The sequence below is a fragment of the Colius striatus genome, unplaced genomic scaffold, assembly GCF_028858725.1.
Source record: "Colius striatus isolate bColStr4 unplaced genomic scaffold, bColStr4.1.hap1 scaffold_45, whole genome shotgun sequence".
Taxonomy (NCBI): Eukaryota; Metazoa; Chordata; class Aves; order Coliiformes; family Coliidae; genus Colius; species Colius striatus.
The window spans coordinates 1,481,117-1,500,430 of record NW_026908526.1 but is presented as its reverse complement, the minus strand read 5'-3'; the positions used below and the strand labels follow the sequence as shown (position 1 = coordinate 1,500,430).

At 60.0% G+C, this 19,314-nt stretch overlaps 1 protein-coding gene and 1 long non-coding RNA gene across 2 annotated transcripts in view; both read left to right on the top strand.

Annotated features, from left to right (window-relative positions):
* Positions 1-17,435, top strand: part of LOC133629452 (antigen WC1.1-like) — a 189,664-nt gene extending 172,229 nt beyond the window's left edge. Inside the window, exons 9-18 of the mRNA XM_062020084.1 lie at positions 10,701-11,015; positions 11,748-11,933; positions 12,297-12,602; positions 13,374-13,574; positions 13,772-14,086; positions 14,329-14,643; positions 15,612-15,749; positions 16,246-16,341; positions 16,903-17,055; positions 17,179-17,435. Of these exons, the coding sequence (XP_061876068.1) occupies positions 10,701-11,015; positions 11,748-11,933; positions 12,297-12,602; positions 13,374-13,574; positions 13,772-14,086; positions 14,329-14,643; positions 15,612-15,749; positions 16,246-16,341; positions 16,903-17,055; positions 17,179-17,435 (2,282 nt within the window). The remainder of the gene's footprint in view (positions 1-10,700; positions 11,016-11,747; positions 11,934-12,296; positions 12,603-13,373; positions 13,575-13,771; positions 14,087-14,328; positions 14,644-15,611; positions 15,750-16,245; positions 16,342-16,902; positions 17,056-17,178) is intronic.
* On the top strand, positions 4,015-7,849 carry LOC133629434 (uncharacterized). Its single transcript, XR_009821027.1, has 4 exons — positions 4,015-5,001; positions 5,392-5,520; positions 7,094-7,206; positions 7,456-7,849. It is a non-coding gene; the product is annotated as an uncharacterized LOC133629434 (long non-coding RNA).
* Positions 17,436-19,314: the final 1,879 nt, after the last annotated feature.

The following is a 19,314-nucleotide window of genomic DNA, read 5'->3' as shown; positions in this document are numbered from 1 at the left end:
AGAAGAGAAGAGAAGAGAAGAGAAGAGAAGAGAAGAGAAGAGAAGAGAAGAGAAGAGAAGAGAAGAGAAGAGAAGAGAAGAGAAGAGAAAGCGGCCTGCTGTCTGCGTGACAGCAACTGCTTTAACCATGGCTCTGACTCTGGTCTTGATTGTGCATTAAATTCGTATAACTAGAACTCAGATTGCCTTGCCCCATCAGGCCTAACATTATACCCCGGGATCCATGTCCATGCTCCCTCATTTTTTCTCCACAGTCCTCATGTGAGAAGACAGAAGCGGCAGAGCCCATCTATGAGAGACTGAGCACATCCCCCATTCCCTGCCCCCCTGAGCCATTGAGAGGCGAGGAGGTAGAGATATCAGGAGCAGTGAAATGGGATGGGGAAGAAAGGAGGGATGGGGGAGGGAGATCTTAAAGTGCCAGTTGTAATATTCATCATCCTGCTCCCTTTTTGCTTTTATTCCATTCTGTTTCTTGTGGAATAAACTTTCCTATTTTCCTCTCTCAGTCGAGCACTGGAGTCTGTTTTGCCTGGAACTGTAATTGACAGCGAGCCCTCCCTGCCCTTGTCTTAATCCACAACAATCTTGTTTATCTTTTTACTCCCATTTCGCTGAGGTCTCCGCCGTCCTAACGAGGGTGAGGGTGAATGGGGGCACTGAGCGAGAGACTGTCATGGTGCTGCTGTGCTGGCTGGGCCAAACCACGACAGGACATTTGGGTACTGTAGCAGTGCTCTGAGACATAACATAATATCTGGGCACTGAAACGGGACTCTGTGGCATCACAGCACATGTGGGCACTGCAACGGTGCTCTTTAACGTCATATCATAACTGGAGATTGCTACAATGCTCTGTGACAGCATATCTCGACACTGCACCAGTGCTCTGTGACATCACAGCATATGTAGGCACTGGTAGGGGGCTGTGTGACATCATAGAATATCTCTGCACTACAACAGTGCTCCGTGAAATCACAGCACTCCAGGACACTGCAGCGGGGTTCTGTGACATCACATCACCACTGGGCACTGCACCAGTGCTCTGTGACATCACAGCACATGTGCACACTGCAACAGGACTGTGTAACACAGCAGCACATCTGGGCTTTGCAGCGGGGCTGTGTGACATGACAGCACGTCTGGTCACTGCAAAAGTGCTCTGTGACAACACAGGACGTCTGGGCACTGTAGCGGTGCTCTATGACTTCACAATATATCTGGGCATTGATGGGACTCTGGCATCACAGTAAAGGTGGGCACTGCAACAGTGCTCTGTAACATCATATCACAACTGCACATTGCTACATTTCTCTGTGACATCGTATCTCAACACTGCAACAGTGCTTTGTGACATCGTAGTGTATCTTGGCACTGGAAGGGGGCTGTGTGATATAATAGAACATCTTGACACTGCAACAGTGCTCTGTGAAATCACAGCACTCCAGGACACTGCAGCGGGATTCTGGGATGTCACATCACCAGTGGGCACTGCAATGGTGCTGTGTGACATCACAGCATATGTGAACACTGCAACGTGATTCTGTAACAGAAAAGCACATCTGGGCGTTGCAGCGGGGCTGTGTGACATGACAGCACATCTGGGCACTGCAAAAGTGCTCTGTAACATTACAGGACGTCTGGGCACCGTAGCAGTGCTCTGATGTATAATAGCATATCTGGACACTGAAACAGGACTCTGTGGCATTACTACACATGTGGGCACTGCAACAGTGCTGTATAACATCACAACTGCACATTGCTACAGTGCTCTATGACATCACAGCAGTACTAGGCATTGCACCAGTGTTCTGTGACATCATAACATATCTAGGCACTGGAAGGGGGCTGTATGACATCATAGAACATCTTGGCACTGCAACAGTGCTCCGTGGAATCACAGCACTCCTGGACACTGCAGTGGCATTCTGTGATATCACATCACCACTGGGCACTGCAACAGTGCTCTGTGACATTACAAGACATCTGGGGAGTCCATCACTGCTGTGATATATAATAGCATATCTGGGCACTGCAATAGTGCTCTGTGACATCACAGGATGTCTGGGCACTGTAGCAGTGCTCTAAGACATAATATCATATCCTGGCAATGAAACGGGACTCTGGCATCACAGCACACGTGGACACTGAAACAGTGCTGTATAACTTCATGTCACAACTGCACATTGCTACAGTGCTCTGTGAAAACACAGCATATCTAGGCACTGGAAGGGGGCGATGTGACATCATAGAGCATCTTGGCACTGCAACAGTGCTCCGTGAAATGACAGCACACCAGGGCACTGCAGCGGGGTTCTGTGACGTCACATCACCTCTGGGCACTGACACAGTGCTCTGTGACATTAAAAGATGTAGAATCTTAGAATCATAGAATCATAGACTGGTAGGGGTTGGAAGGGACCTTTAGAGATCATCTAGTCCAACCCCCCAGCAGAAGCAGGGTCACCTAGATCAGGTGGCATAGGAACATGTCCAGGAGGGTCTTGAAGACCTCGAAGGAAGGAGCCTCCACAACTCCTCTGGGCAGCCTGTTCCACTGCCCTGTCACTCTCATGTTGGAGGCCTGTGGCCAGTGGGGTTCCACAGGGATGGGTTCTGGGGCCAGTCTTGTTCAATGCCTTCATCAAGGACCTGGATGAGGGGACAGAGGGACCCTCAGTGAGCTCCCTGATGGCACCAAACTGGGAGCACTGGCTGACTCCCCAGAGGCTGTGCTGCCAGTCAGTGAGAGCTGGACAGGCTGAGAGTTGGGCAGAGAGGAACCTGCTGAGGGTCACCAGGAGTAAGGGCAGAGTCCCCAGCTCCAGAGAGACAGGGAACGGCTGGAGAGAGGCAACACAGGGCTACTGAGATGCTGAGGGGATGGAACATGTGTGTGAGGAGGAAAAGCTGCGGGCCTTGGGGCTGTTTAGGTAAGAGGAGACTGCAGGGGGTTCTCATTAATACTGACAGATATGTCACTGGTGGGTGTCAGGGGGCTGGGGCAGCACTTTTGTTCTGTTGTATCCAGTGACAGGACAAGGGCTGATGGAAAGAAGCTGCAACACAAAATGTCCCATTGAAACATGAGCAAAAGCCATTTCCCTGCTGAGGTGAGGGAGCCCTGGCCCGGGCTGCCCAGGGAGGCTGCGGAGGCTCCTTCTCGGCAGGTTTCCAAGCCCAGCTGGACACGCTCCTGTGTGACCTGATCTAGGTGGGACCCGCCTGAGATGGGGGTTGGGCTGGATGAGCTTTAGGGGTCCCTTCCAACTGCCACCGTTCTGTGACTCTTTTTAGTGACGGCCCTTCCAGCTGCCACCCTCGGGCGATTCTTACGCCTGTGCCCAGAGGTGATGATGCTGCGGGGCGGGAGCGGGAGCGGGAGCACCGGCAGCCGCGGGACAGGCGCCGTTTCCCCGCGGCCGCCCCGCGGACTCCATTTCCCGTCAGCGCCCGCGCCTCGCTGTCGCGCAAAGCCGCCGGCGGGAGCCGCGGTGCCTGCCGGGAGCCGTAGTCCCAGCGTGCCCCGCGCGGAGCCCGCGCCGCCGCCCCGCTCGCGCCGCCGCTCGCGCTGCCGGGGTCTCTCAGCGCGGGGGCGGCGCCGGCGGCTGCTCCCGGGGGTCCCGGCGGAGGCGGCTCCGGCCGTGTCGGGCGAGGAGGCGGCCGAGCTCCCCACGGCTGCGCGCCGGGCGGCGAGCGAGCGCAGGATGGGGGGCGCGTGGCCGGCGGTGAGCGCGGGCCGCGGGCGGGCCGGGGGGCGGCGGGGAGGGCGGCGGGGAGGGGGCTCCGCAGCGGGCCGGGGGTGTCCGGTGAGGCGGGGCCGGGCGGAGGCGGCGGCGGGCCCGGGGCGGGCGGCGAGGCCCCGGGAGCCCGAGAGCCGCCCGCGGGCGCCGGTGGGGGGGAGGCGGCCGAACGCGGCTCCGCGGCGGCTCCTCGGGCCCCGGCGGCGGCGCGGAGCGGGGCGGGGGGAGGCGGGGCCGCGCCGTCCCTCCGTGCCGCGGGGGAAAGCGGGAGCGGGGCCCGGGCCCGGCGGGGGCTGCCGCCCGCGGCCCGCCCCGGCGCTGCCCCGCTCCGCTCTTCTGTTCGGGGTTTGACCCGCTCCCGCTTCCCCGCCGCCGCCTCCCGCTGCAGCCGGGCAGCCGCGGCGGAGCGGGACGAGCCCCGGGCAGCCGGGAACGACCGGGCTGGGCCCCGTTCTGCGGCGGGGAGTCCCGGGGGAGGCGGCCCCGGCGCTGGCAGCTGCCTGGGACACGCTTCGCTCACCGCAAACACTTTGTGTCCCGCTCTTCCCCCGCCCCGCGTTATTTCCTTCGCGCTGTTGTGTTTAAACGCTGCTTGATGCGGTCCCATGGCGGGGGAGGGGGAGGAAGTTCAGCCCCAGAGAGGGGTGACAGCAGCTGAAAGGGCTCCTGGAGCCCCCCTGGAATCGCATCGGTAGCGCCGGGTCCCTCTCTCCAGCAGCTGACTTGGGGATTTCTTCTGAAGCCACCTCTCTGGAGGGGACGGTGGCTGCAGCTCAGGAGGGAGCCACGGGGCTGTGGGGCGGCTGCCTCTGGCCTGGCTTCCTTTTGGGACGGGAGGTTGCAACTTTGGCTCAGTGTCTCTGCTGCCACTTCTCCCTCACGGGTGGTGTGAGCACGTCTGGGGGCAGCAAACACACAACTGTGGTGAAAAGTTGGTTGCCCCACAGGTTCTCATCTGAGTCAGGTGTTTTAAAGTGATATAAAGGGCTTTGGATTCCCTAAAGGAAGCCCTGTGAGGGCCATCAGTGGGAGGGGGCTCTTGGTCAGTGCTGTCTGCTCCTTGGGTTCATGTGGTGGGCACAGCTCTTTGTTCCTCTTCCCACTGGGTGTGGTTGAACTTGTCCTGCCCTCACCTCTGTGTGTCCCTCTGAACTCCCTCCTTTGGGGTTTTATCTGTACTTCCAAGTCTACTCCTCCCTTTTGAATGCTTGTGGCAGGCAGGAAGGTGACAAAAGGAGTTGTGTTGGTGATTTGTTGGGTAGTTGCAAGGCTTTGGGCTCTCACTGGGTGTTGTCAGCACCCTCCTGCTCAGAGCCATCCCCTTCCCCTAAACCACACACCATCAGTCACAGAAACAGCTCCCAGCAGAGGCACTTCCCAAACCAGCCTCATGCAAAAACCAAGGTGCTCACAGAAAGAGGAGAAGCTCGGAGGGTTTGGAAGCATCTGGGGGTGAACTTTGTGAGTCCCTGTGCAGTGTTCCAGCTGGAGCTGTGAAAACCTTCTCCAAGCCTCATTCCACTGGGGTGTCTGACTGTCCCCAGCCCCTTTCTCTTGATGATCTGAGTTGAGAGCCTTGTCCTCTTTTAGGAGAGAGCCAGATCCTGCAGGTTGCTGGTTGTTGACGTGCTCTGTGTTTGTGTTTCAGGGGCCCTGTGGGCGGTGGTGGAAGCGGCCAGCGCCGGCACCTCGGTTCTCTGCCTGTGTGAGAAGGGAGATGCCAAGGTCACAGAAGAGACAGGCGAGATCTCCAAGAAGGAAAAGGAAATGAAAACAGGTGAGACCCATCCCCAAAGAGATTGTTTCCTTTTCACCCTTTGTTGTGTTTCGGGCTCCCGTTGGGCAGCTGGTGTGAATGGGCAAGGGTACAGAGAGCAGGGCTGTGGCTGCTGTAAGAAATGCTTCATTCTTCCCAGAAAGCCCAGTTTTAACCCAAATCCTGCTGCTGAAGCATCACTAATGAGCTTCAGCTTCCCAGCTGGATACATTCAGTCATCCAGGATGGGCAAGAAGGCCAAGGGCACCCTGGCCTGGATCAGGAACAGTGTTGTCAGCAGGAGCAGGGAGGTGATCGTTGCCCTGGACTCGCCTTTGGTGAGGCTGCACCTCCAATAGTGTGCTCAGTTCAGGGTCTCTCTCTACAAGAAGGACATATTGGTGCTGGAGAGGATCCAGAAGCAGCTACCAAGCTAGGAAAGGAATTGGAGCACGTCTCAGATGAGGAAGGGCTGGGGGGACTGGGGCTGTTTAGCCTGGAGAACAGAAGGCTCAGGGGAGACCTTCTCACTTTCTACATCTACCTGAAAGGAAGCTGCAGCGAGGTGAGGGTCAGTCTGTTGTCCCTGATAACAAGCAATAGAAGAAGAGGAAACAGCCTCAAGTTGTGCCAGGGGAGGTTCAGACTGGATGTGAGGAGGAATTTCTTTGCTGACAGGACTGTCAGGCCTTGGAACAGCTGCCCAGGGAGCTGCTGGAGTCACCGTCCCTGGAGGGGTTTCAGAGCCGAGTGGGTGTTGCACTGAGGGAAATGGGCTGGTGGGTGATGGGGCTGGGACAAAGGCTGCACTCCAAGAGCTGAAAGGTCTCTCCCAGCTGAAATGATCCTGTGATCCTGTGATGCCTGTGAAGTGATGTGACTGTTGGGCTGTGTGGGGCTCTGCAGGGAAGGCCACGTCCAGCCGTGACTGTGGCAGCTGGAGACAGGGCCTGGCTGCTCCCCACAGAGTCACAGAATGATGGGGAACCTTTAGAGATCCTTCAGCCCAACCCCCTGCTAAAGCAGGTTCTGCTTGGTCAGGGGCACAGGAACATGTGCAGGTGGCTTTGGAAACCTGCCGAGAAGGAGCCTCCACACCCTCCCTGGGCAGCCTGGGCCAGGGCTCCCTCACATTAACAGGGAAATATGTTAGTTATGTTTAAATGGAAGCTCCTCCTAAAGCCCACAGGGGATACTTGCAGCAGCTTTTCACACAAGCCAGTGTTTGCCCATGGGATAGAAAGCAGGGGAATCTGGGGCACTTGTGGCAGGTTCTGTCCCTTCCCTGTCCCTCTGACCATGTGGCAGGATGGAGCTCAGCCCAGACGGCACCGTGCCAGGGTTCCTCTCTGCCTGGACACACTCCGTGTCCAGGCTTTGACCCTAAGCTGTTCCTGCTTTACTTCCTTGGCCTGTGGTTGTTGTTCTGTGGGGACAGGCTGAGCAGGTGTCACCTCCTTCACCCCATGAGCTGGGGACAAGGAGGGCTGCGTGGGTAGTGCCCGTTGGCTCTGCAGGGCAAGGGCTCAGCAGCTGGAGGCAGGTAGCCACGGCTGCCCACTGCCTGTCCTCAACTTGCCATCTCCTCTGCTAGGAAAGTGCCACGTCCTTGTTGCTGTTCCGAGGGTGGTGTTTCTCACAGAGCCTGCGGCAGCTGATCTTCAAGATCCTGCAGGAGATCTGCAGCCTACTGGCAGTACCTCCTAGGTAGGCACCGAGCCCTTTGGACTGGCTGTTTCTGCACTGCGTGTGTCTCCTCCTGGAGCTGCAAGGTGCTGCCGGGACAGCCGGGGCTTGCTGCCCCCGTGGCTGCCGCAGCCGCTGCCCTGGTGCTCTGAGAGACGTGGGCTCCGGCGTCAGGTTTCCCTGCAGCGCTGCGGGTGCAGCTCAGCAGCTCCTGTCAGCCCGGCTGAGCCTGCTGGGTGGTGCCTGCCCCATGCTTCTGCTCTCCCGCAGGCTACCTGCTGCTCGGGGGCTTCGTGGCCTTGGGTGTGTGCTCCAGGAACGGCCCAGTGGAGAACCAGCGCAGCATCTGTCGCCTCTGCTGGGGCCTGCAGCTCCTGCTCACGGCTCAGGCATCCAGCTCCATTCTGTGTCCTTGCCCATGCTGCTCACTGTCGCCTGCACCGAGAACATCGAGCACGTGGCCTCTTGGACTTCCACTGCCCACAGGGGAGAACTCTCAGCGCCCTGGCTGGCTCCTGGTGCCCCTCTGGCTTTACAGATGGGGAGAGGGGGGTACAGGAGCTGAGGGGTGTGTGGAAGCCGGGCGTGCTGGGGAGGAAGGGCAGATACTGCTTGTGGATTTAAGTCTGTTTCTGGTTTTAATAAAGATGTATTTTGTAGCTAATGAGACCGTCTGTAATTCAATGAGTATCAGAGAATCACACGGGAACAGTGTCCAAGTGGGTCTTGAAGAGCTTCAAGGAAGGAGCCTCCACACCCTCCCTGGGTAGTTTGTCTGGGACTCCCTCACCCCCTCAGTCTCCTCCAGACTAAACAGCCCCAGGTCCCGCAGCCTTTCCTCGTAAGGAAGATGCTCTGGTCCCCTGATCATCTTGGTGGCCCTGCACTGGCCTCTCTCCAGCAGTTCCCTGTCCCTCTGGAGCTGGGGAGCCCAGAGCTGGACACCTACAGATGAGAGGGGGAGGAGAACCTCCTTTGATCTGCTGCTCATACTCTAGATGCCCCCAGGCTGCCATTGGCTTCTTGCCCACGAGGGCACGTTGCTGGCTCACATTCAGTTTATCAACCAGCACTCCCAGGTCTCTCTCTGCAGAGCTGCTCTCCATCAGGTCACCCTGAGCCTGTCCTGGTGCAGGGGGTTGTTCCTCCCCCACTGCAGGACTCTGAACTTGTCCTTGTTGAACCTCAGGAGGTTCCTCTCTGCCCAACTCTCCAGCCGGTGGAGATGCCGCTGAATGGCAGCACAGCCTCTGGGGAATCAGCTGGGGCTGGGCCAGAGCTTGGCAGGGGACAAAGCCAGAAGAGCTGCCCCAAGCTGACCCCAGGGGGATTCCATGCCCTGGGGTGCCCTGCTCAGCAACACAAGCCCAGAGGAAGAAGAAGTCATTGAGTCATTTGTCTTCCAAAGCACCTGCAGGGCATCCTGAGGCCCTTCTTCCCACAAAGGGGCTGGGCAGCAGGAGTCAAAGGGAAGGAGAGAAGGAAATGTTGTTCCCCTTTGCTGCCACACACAGCCTTTGCTTTTCTTTGTGAAACTGTCTTTGTCAGGATATGTGTCATTCCTGCTGTTGCTGGTGGTGTCTATGCTTGCAATGTTGCTCTGGAAATGTTTGGCTTCCTCTCCCTTCATCTCAGGCCTGAACCTGCTCTGTCCCAGCTGCAGCCCATTGAGCAGCGAGTGCGAGGCTTCCTCAGAGCTGGCTCGCTCACAGCATCTCTCTCTTGGAACGGGATGCAGTGGGTTTGTGTGGGCAGGTTTGGCAGTGGGGGGCTCCAGGGGTGGCTGCTTTAAACAAAGAGCTGCCAGGAGCTTCCCATGTATCTGGCAGGGCCAGGCCAGTCAGCTCAGGGCTGGACCCGCTGCTGCCCAAGGCCTGGCCAGTGAGTGATGGAGGTAAGGCCTCTGTGATGGACGGACTGGAGAAGGGGAAGAAGCTGCTGTAGCAGAAGGGAGTGAGAAAGTGGGAACAACATGTCAGGGGTGCCTGTATGTGGGTGTGAGGTGACATCCCTGCAGTGCCCCCCATGGCCGTGGGGCTCAGTGTGGAGCATCCGTGTGCAGCGAGGCCGTCCCAGGGGCCAGGAGCTGCGATTGGCGTCACTGCGAGGCCGAAGGAGCAGCCCCGGCAGGAGCAGTGGGGCTGGGGGTGTGTCGGGGCCCCGCGGGGCTGTGCCTGGGCTGGGTGCCAGGAGGAAACCTCAGGCTTCCTGGCCGGGCGCTGTGGGGGAAGCGCAGCGAGTGCTGCGAGGCCGCGGGGGCTGCGGTTTGTGCAGCTGCAGCTGCAGCTCCCGATGCATCTGCCTGCAGGGAACAACGGCCCCTGGGGGACACGGGGATGGTTGGGGACACGCTGGGGCCTCTCCTGCTGCTGGGCTGGGGACGTGTCCCAGCGCGGCTCCTGCCGGGGCCCTGTCCTGAGGCTCTCCAGGAGCGATGTTCCTGCAGGCCGGGGCTGCAGCTCTGCCCCCAGCCCAGGGCTGTCCCACAGGGGCTGCAGCAGGGCAGGGGCTGTTCCCTTTCCACCCCGACACAGGGCCAGAGCAGCCCCACAGCTCGGGGGCTGCTGGACACTGCCCTTGTGAGTTCTCTGATGAGTGTAGCCCTGGGGATGCTCAGTGCTCCCAGTGCTCCCAGTTGAGGGCCTGGAGACCCATTTCCCCTCTGCGCCTGCCTCGACCCATAACTCTGCCCCATGGCAGCAGCCGTGGCACCTGCATTGGGACCGTGGTGTCCCTCATATATGGGCATGAAGGGCACTGGAGAAGCTCATTGGCGGGCTGAGCTGTGTCAGAGGGGAGAGAGCTCCTGATCTCATCTCAAAAGGTGCTGCTGCTTGGATTGGCTCCTGCAGCTGCGTTGGCATCTCTCAGAGATCTCACCCTCCCATCAGCAGCAGCCCCACGAGGGTGCGGGAGCCGTGCTGGGGAGTGGGGAGCAGCAGGGCTGTGCCCGCGGGGCAGGAGGCTCAGGATGGGCACGGAGGGACTCCTGTGGCCTCGGGTGCTGTGGCTGCTCCTCGGGCTGCAGCTGTGCAGGGGTAAGTGCTGGCTCCATTGTCCCACAGCCAGGGCCAGTGGGCACCAGCGTGCTCATCGGGATACCTCTGGCAATTCGGTTTCTTCACGGGTGCCGCTGGGACGAGGGGCAGAAGGTGCTCAAGGGAGTCGATGCTGTGCCTGTGTGGGTGGGAGAGGGAGGTGTGGGGCTGCGGCACGGGGCCATACGGGGGTTGCTGTGCTGGGGAGGAGAGAGGGGACATGGGAAAGGGGGGTTTGAATTAGTGGGGATGTGCTGCAGGCTGTGGGGCTGTGAATGGTACAGCAGGTCTGCTGCTGGGCAGCCTCAGCCCTTTGCAGAGCTGGGGAGAAAATGGACCCCCAGACTGCCCCAGGGACAGCCCAGGATGAGGAGGGCTGTCCCTCAGGTGCCTTTACCTCTGCCTGGGCAGGGGGGACCCCAGAGCTGTAATCTGGAGCTCAGTGCTCTCTTGACCAGCCCCGTGTTGGCGTTTCAGGGGCTGCAGAGTTGAGGCTGGTGGATGGCGGCAGCCGCTGCGCTGGGAGAGTGGAGGTGGAACACGAGGGACAGTGGGGAACTGTCTGTAGTGTCAACTGGGACTTGAAAGATGCTGCAGTGGTTTGCAAACAGCTGGGATGTGGGTCTGCTGTTCAAGCTTTTCGGCACGGAAATTTCGGTCCAGGATCTGGCCCCATTTGGTTGATTGATATTCAGTGTCGTGGCTCCGAGCCTGCCCTGTCCAACTGTACACACAGCGGATGGGGTGAGAACAACTGTGTTCACAGCATGGACGCTGGGGTGAGCTGTTCAGGTAAGAGGCCAGAAAGAGACCTGGCTGTGCCCTCCAGGAGCAATGAGTGTGTGTGAGAGCACGGTCCAGGCTGGCTGGTCACACTGCCAAGCTGCAGCTGGTGTTGCTGGTGTCTCCAGTCCCGACAAAGGGCAATAGGAACGCAGCCCGGGTTCTCACCACAAACCTGGACTCTGAGGTTGCTCAGCCCACTCTCAGTTGGTGCCTGCCCTGCCTCCTCCCTGCCCCATTGTGTCTCAGTTCCCATCTTCCTCCTCCCACTCAGCCAGGAGCAGTCTGGCATTGCCACGTGCCAGGTCCCACGATGCAAGAGGCACCCACAGCTTCTCATGCAGCCACCCACAGCCCTGGGGAACAGCAGGAGACAACAAGGGACTTTGGGGCTATTGGCACCTTATTCCTCTGCCAGTGTGACCCTCTGAGCTGCATCCCACAGAAACACACCCCATGCAGTTGGGGTGACCTGTTGCTGCACCTTTCCTGCCTACCCCAGCCCCAGCTGCCCTGTGCCACAGGAGCTTTGCCAGCACTTGCACTGTCCTCAGTGCCCGTCCTTACCCTGGGAGCTGTTGCAGCCCAGAACTGTTCCTGGTGTGTTTGTGACAGCGGCATCCACTGGGAGCTGCTGCAGAGCTTGTGGGGCGCTTTGTGGCCTCCTTGGAGATGAGGTGGGATGAGGGCAGGTAACTGCCAGCAGGCTCTGGGAACTCACAGGGGATTTGTCTGCTCCAGGGTTTGTCCGGCTGGTCGGAGGGGACAACGACTGCTCAGGACACGTGGAGATCCATGATGGGGAGAAGTGGAAAAGTGTCTGTGCCTCAGCCTTTGGTGCCAGAGCTGCTGCTGTGGTCTGCAGGGAGCTGCAGTGTGGGGCAGCCCTGAACATCCAAGGGGCAGCTCGTGATGGAGCCAGCACCGGTGCCATGTGGGACAGAGAGCTGCAGTGTGCAGGGAATGAACCCTTCCTCCAGTTGTGCCCCAGGGAGACCCCCAGAGACCAGCTCTGCAGCCCCAGAGCTGCTACTTGGCTCAGCTGCACACGTAAGGACTCTCACTGGGGTGTAAAACACCAGGGATGTGCTGGGGACAGGGCAGCGGGGCAGGGACCGTGCTGGGCCTGAGGACAGAGGGGCTGATGTGGGGTCTGCAGCCCCACAATGATGTGGGAAGAGGTGGAGGAGGAGGATGGCAGCTCTCCTCCATTTGGCCTCTCCCCAGCTCCTGAAGGAGCCAGAGCACAAGTCCATCCCCTTCCATTGTTCTCTGTCTCTGTGCTTGCAGGGTTCAGGCTGGTGAACAGCAGCACGGCGTGCGAGGGGAGGGTGGAGCTGCACGTGCAGGGGACCTGGGGCAGCCTCTGTGCCTCCCGCTGGCACCTCTCCGACGCCCACGTCCTCTGTGGCCGCCTGGGCTGTGGCTTTGCCATGTCCCTTCCCAGAGGAGGGAGTTTTGGGAGAGGAACGGGCCCCGTCTGGAGAGACTCGTTCCACTGCAGTGGGACTGAAGCCCACCTGGGACAGTGCCCAGTGACTGTGCTGGGGGCCTCTCCGTGCTCCCATGAGGATGCTGCTGCTGTCATCTGCTCAGGTGAGGGCTGGCAAACCCTGGATTCGCTCCTTTGTCTCCTGGCATGACAGCAGCCCAAGGCAGGGGACCTGGGGCAGGCCCAGGCTGCACTTCCCCCTGCAGAAGCCCTGAGGGCTGCAGAGAGACGTTGTCCCTGCCCCCCAGGGCAGCCCCAAGGGCCACCTCCAGGCTCAGGCTCCTCTGATGTCCCCCGTGGCTCTCGGTGTGGGACAGGGCTGTGGGGCTCATCCCACCCCTCTGGCTGCAGACAGCCCTGTCCCAGCAACACAGAAATAGCCCCAGGCATGATCTCAGCCCCACGGGGCTGCCTGGCTGCCCCCAGCAGCAGCAGCAGAAGAGCAGGGGGTGAGGCACAGAGCCAGGCTGGGGCTTCTGGTGAGCACCAGCCCCAAACCTGTCCTTTCTGCTGGGGCAGACTCCTCAGCTCTGCTCCCTGCCAGGGACACTGGCTGCCAGGGCCCATCTCCAGCAGAGAACCAACGGTTTAGGTTGGAAAAGGCCTTGAAGCTGCTTCAGTCCCAGCCCTGCCCTCACCCTGCCAAACCCACCACTGACCCAGCACCTCAGCTCCAATCTCAACCTGCTCCAGGGAAACCTGAGCCCAGCCCTGAAGGGATCCCAAAGCCGTGGGGCTGAGGTGCTGAGGGCCGTGGGTCAGTGCTGGGCTGGGCAGGGTGAGGGCAGGGCTGGGGCTGCAGCAGCTTCAGGGGCTTTTCCTGTCAGCCCAAAGGGTTGTGTGAGTCCATGATTGGTGATTCCACGACTCCCCAGGCCCCGCTGGCTCCGGGTCCCTGCGGCTGGTGGGGGGAGGGAGCCGGTGCGCCGGGCGAGTGGAGATCTTCCAGCGCGGGACGTGGGGCAGAGTCCTGTCTGAGCAGTGGGACGTGGCGGAGGCCCGTGTGGCGTGTCGGCAGCTGCAGTGCGGAGAGGCAGAGATGGCCTACAACCCGCCCAAGGCCGAGCGAGGGATGGGCCCCGTGGGGCTGCGAGGGGTGCGGTGCCAGGGGCACGAGGCCCAGCTGAGCCTCTGCAACGTCTCCTGGCTGGCAGCCGGGGTCGTGGAGGACGTGGGGGTGGTTTGCCAGGGTGAGTGTCCCCACGGGCCCCCGGGGCACAGGGTGGGTGGGCAGCTGGCCCCCGCCGCCATCTGGGCTTTGTCCCTGCCGCAGGGAGCCGGCGCGTGCGGCTGACGAACGGGCCCGGGCGCTGCGCCGGGAGAGTGGAGATCTACTCCCAGGGCAGCTGGGGCAGCGTCTGCGACGACGGCTGGGACCTGCCCGATGCCGCCGTTGTGTGCCGGCAGCTGGGCTGCGGAGGGGCCGTGGAGGCGCCGGGCTCTGCCGCCTTTGGGGAGGGCTCCGGGCACATCTGGCTGGACAGTGTCAACTGCTCCGGGGCCGAAGCCGCTCTCTGGGACTGCCCGGCCGGGCCCTGGGGGCGGCACGACTGCGGGCACAAAGAGGACGCCGGAGCCATCTGCTCGGGTGCGTGGCGGGAGCTGTGGCGGGAGGCTGGTGCTCAGGGAGGCCGGGCCAGCAGGAGAGCCGGGCACGGCCAGCGCTGGCCCGGGCTGCCGCTGAGCTCCTGCGCCGGCACCTCCTGCGCACAGCCAGGCACGGGCAGCCCCGGGGCCGCCGGGGTCCCTGGGGAGCTCAGCTGTGCCTGGGGGTGGGCGGCAAGGGCAGCGGTGTGCGGCCCTCAGGGACTCGTCTCTCTCCCCTGCCAGAGTTCACGGCCCTGAGGCTGGAGAACAGCGACGGCTGCTCCGGCCGCCTGCAGGTTTTCTACAACGGGACGTGGGGCAGCGTTTGCTCCAACTCCATGACCCCCAAAACGGTGTCACTGGCGTGCGAGGAGCTGGGCTGCGGGAAGGAAGGGACCCTGGAGATACAATGGCCACGGGGCAGAGTGTCTGGCCCCGCCTGGCTGGACCGTGTGGAGTGTGAGGAGAGACACGGCTCCTTCTGGCTGTGTCCCTCCGATCCCTGGAACCCGCGGTCGTGCGACGAGCTGCGAGATGTGACCCACATCACCTGCCGTGGTAATTCTGAGCTGCACGGGCACCAGCATCCACCCAGCAATTCCTCCCTGCTGGCTGGGATCAGCACTGGGGTGGCAGCAGGAGCAGGGCAGGGATTGTCCCCTGTGCTGGGCTCTGGTGAGGCTGCAGCTCGAGGGCTGTGTTCAGTGCTGGGCCCCTCACTCACTGCCAGAGGGACACTGAGGGGCTGCAGCGTGGCCAGAGCCGGGCAGCAGAGCACAGAAGGGAGCTGGAGCACAAGGGAGCTGGGGAGGGGCTGAGAGAATGGGGATGTTGAGCCTGGATAAGAGGAGGCTGAGGAGAGACAGGAGCAGTCTCTGCAACTCCCTGGCAGGAGAGTTCGGAGTTCGAACTCCAAATGAGGTGGGAGTTGGTCTCTTCTCTCCAGTAATGAATGACAGGACAAGAGGAAAGGGACTCAAGTTGCCCCAGAGGAGGTTCAGGTGTGAGTGTACAAGTACCTAAAGGGTGGGTGTCAGGGGAGGGGGTGATATTTTTTCTGTACTGTCCAGTGACAGAACAAGCTTTAATGGACAAACCTGGAACACAAAAAGTTCCCCTGACACACAAGGAAAAACTCCTTTGGTGTTGGGGTGAGGGAGCCCTGGCCCAGGCTGCCCAGGGAGGGTGTGGAGGCTCCTCATATCCGCATACCCACCTCTCAGCTCATCTCTCCTTCTCCTCCTCTGCAGCTGCGCCCAGGACAGCAGCACCGACCCCTGGAGCAGGTGACGTGTCCTTCCCATCAGCAACGAGTCTCCTCGGGGCAGGGCTGTGACCCAGCCAGAGGGAAGGGGATCCTCACTGGGGGTGAAACTCCCAAGAGGAGGCAGCGGGTTATGGGTGCTGGGGGTGGGGAGGGCTGTGAGTTGCCCACTCACAGGATGATGGGGGTGAGGGCTGGTGTGCTCCAGCCCCCCACTGCTCCTTGGCCTGGTGCTTCCCTCTGTGTGTCGCTGCCTGTGCAGATCCCACTCGGGGCCGCCCGACCAGCAGCAGAAGCGTCTCGTTGCCCGTCATCATGTGCATGATCCTGGGAGCCCTTGTCTGCCTGCTGCTGGCCCTCCTGGCCTGGAGAGTGCTCAGCACCAGGGCTGAGCGCAGAGGTGGGTCCTGCCCCACGCTGCCACAGGAAGATGCCTCTTGGCAGGGCCAGGGCGCTGTGGGGTGTGTGTGTCAGCACAGGCAGAGCTGGGGCACAGGCGTGTGCTGCTGCTGTGCCACTGACTGCCTGATGATGGGCCAGCAGCAGCCAGGGGAAGAGAGTCCCGACACGGGGGAGTTGGGGATGGGGCCAGAAGTGGCCAGAGCTGGGCTGGGGCACATGGGCACAGGGGGGAAACAAACGAGGAAGGGCCAGTGTCAGAGCTCTGGGCAGCTCTGGAGGGGGCTGTGGGGCAGGGGAGGTGCCAGGAGGAATGCAGGGCAGCAGGGTCCATCCCCGTGGTGTCAGGCCCCAGGCTGCTCCTCTGCCCAGCCCTCAGCTCCCCGTGGCAGTGCAGGGGCTGTGCTGTGGATCCGTGGGGCAGAGAGGGGGCAGCTGCAGAGGGGAGGGAAGGTGGGAGCTGCCTGTCCCTGAGCCAGAGCGGCTTCTATCCACAGGCTCCCAGACAGCCCTGGAGCCCTTCCCTGAGGCCATTTACCAGGAGATGTGTTACAGCCCAGTGTGGGAGGAGCAGGAGACATTCAAACCATCAGGTGGGTCTGGGCCCATCCCTGGGCGCTCTGTCCCCTGGTCCCCACCTGCAGCTGACTCCCTGCAGCCCCCAGGCCCAAGTCCCTGCAGCAATGTGGGGAGAGCAGAGATGTCCTGGCCCAGGACAGAAGCTTCCTCCCCATTAGCTCTGCCCACCCCTGCTGGGTTTGTCCCAGGGCAGAGGGTCAGTCCTGGGCCCTCCGCCCCACTCAGCCGTGGCTTTGTGGGTCCCCCGTGCCCATCAGCACAGAGCAGCAGCCTGGTCAGCAGAGCTCACCCCCACAGCACCCACTCACCTCTCTCCAGGCTCCTATTTGGAGGGGTCCCTGACCAAGCTGCAGCCCCACCACAGGGACAGTGAGGAGGAAGACGGTCTGGGGTCAGCACGAGGTATTGGGGGGCAGGAAGGGGTTGATGTCTCATCCCTGCAGACTCGGGATGGACAGTGGTGCCCCTGAGTGTCACCATCAGAGTTGGGGAGAAGATGGGGATCTCCTGTGCCGCTGTCTGAGCGCTGTGTCCCTGCGCTTCCTCCCGTCTTCCTCTCTGTACGATGCTTGCAGATGTCCCTGTCCTGCCCAAAGGTGGCCCAGCAGATGGCTATGATGATGCCAGGGAGGTTTCTGACCCAGGGGAGGACCTTGTGTCTGGGCAGAGAGACTGGGAAGTGCCCAGGGCAGCAGAGGAGGGAGCAGGGCCCAGGGACGCAGCTGGAGGTGAGAGGATGGGTATGAGGATGAGGGACAGGGCGGGTGGAGGGGGGCTCAGCATCTCTGAAGTGGTGAGGAGAAGGAAGGAAGATGTCCAAATGTGCTACAGCCTGCCTTGCTGCTTTGCAGAGACAAAGCTGTGCTCCCAGAGCAGTGCCGGGGCCCCTGGAGCTGAGGGAGATGCCCAGTGCCTGTGCCCAGAGAGCTGGAGCTACGACGATGCCCAAGAGGTGTCCCTGGCACATCCCCCTGAGGACAGCGAGGCCGTGACACCGCAGCTCAGGGCACAAGGGTGGCCCATCCCCGGGCCAGGAGAGCCCGTCACTGCCGCGGGGCTGGGAGCAGCTGGGAGGGAGGAGGGAGCTGTGCGGCTGGGAGAGCCCTGAGCTCCAGGGAGCCCTCGGCCCTTGCCAGCCATTTCCTCTACTTTCAGTGTCCTGAGTTCAGGCTGTGCCTCCTCTTTGTTCTGATTAAAATCCCTTGGGGGTTTGGGCCAGAGCTGGTGCCGGGCTGCCCAAGGGTCAAGGGCTGTCCCCGAGGCTGACTGGGGGGGATCAGAGCACAAAGACGTGACAGTGGGGAAGGGGCACGTCTTGGGGACAGCAGGCTCAGGGTCTGCAAGGGCCTCTGGTCCCTGGGGAAGATTCCTGCTGACAGAGACATTTCCATCCTGACATAGAATCATTGAATCAAAGAATCCTTTGGGTTGGAAAAGTCTTTGAGATCATTAAGTCCAATCACCAGCCTCACCCTGCCGAGCCCATCACCAACCCCTGTCCCTCAGCACCTCAGCTCCACGGCTGTGCAACAGCTCAGAGACCTATGGAATCATTGCAGCTGGAAAAGACCTTTAAGACCATTGAGTCTGATGTGTGTTGTGATGTCACACAACAGTTCCCTGATATGCTGTGAGGTCCCAGAGAACTGTGGCAGTGCTGGGAAGTGCTGTGGTGTCACAGAGTCCCACGGCAAAGCCCAAATGTGCTCGGATGTCACACATTTCTTTTTTACAGCGCTCTGATGTACTGTGATGTCACAGGAAACTGTTGCAGTGCCCACATGTGCTGGGATGTCACAGAGCACTGTAGCAGTGCCCAGATGTGCTGTTGTGTTACACAGGACTTCTGCAATGGCAACATGAGTTGTGATGTCACAGAGCCCCGTTACAGAACCCAGATGTGTTGTGATGATGCATTGTTCTGTGACATCACAGCACTTCTAGTTACTGCAACAGTCTTCTGTGACGTTACAGCTCATATGGCCACTGAAACTGTGCTCTGTGACATCACAGCACATCTGGAAACTGTATCCAGGCTGTTAGACATCACAGCACATCTGGGCAGTGAAGCTGTGGTCTATTACATCACAGAATATCTGGAGTTTGCAGTGCTGCTGAGTGACATCACAGTCAATGTAGGAACCTGTGACATTGCAGCACATTTGGGAACTGTATCCAAGCAGTGTGACATCACAGCACATCTGTGCACTTCAACAGTTCTCTGTGACATCACAGCTCATATGGAAACTGAAACTGTGCTCTGTGACATCACAGCACATCTGGACACAGTAACAGGGATGTTTGTCATCACATCACATCCGGGTTTTGTAACGGGGCTCTGTGACATCACAGCCCACCTGGGCACTTCCATGGGGCTGTGTGACATCACAGCTCATGTGGGCATTGCAGAAGTCTTGTGTCACATCACAGCACATCTGGGCATTGCAACAGTTCTCTGTGACATCACAGCTCATATGGCAACTGCAACAGTTCTCTGTGACATCACATCACAACTGCTCTGTGACATTAGAGCACACCTGGGCACTGCAAGAGTTCTCTGTGACACCACAGCACTTCTGAGCACTTCCACAGTTCTCTGGGACATTACATCTCGGACATGCAAAAGGACTATGTGATATCACAGCATATGTAGCTTTGCAGTGGGACTGTGTGACATCACAACATATCTGGGCACTGAAACAGGACTGTGTGACATCCTGGCACATTTGGGCATTGTAGCAGGTCTCTGTGACAGCAAAGCACATCTGGGCACTATAAAAGTGCTTTGTGACAGAACAGCTCATCTGGGCACTGCAACAGTGCTCTAGAACATCACATCACAACTGGACACTGCACATGTGGGAACTGCAGTAGGAGTCTGTGACACAATAGAATATCTAGGCACTGCAGCAGTACCCTGTGATATCACGGAACATTTGGGCATTGTAATAGTGTTGTGTGACATCCCAGCACACATGGGCACTGCA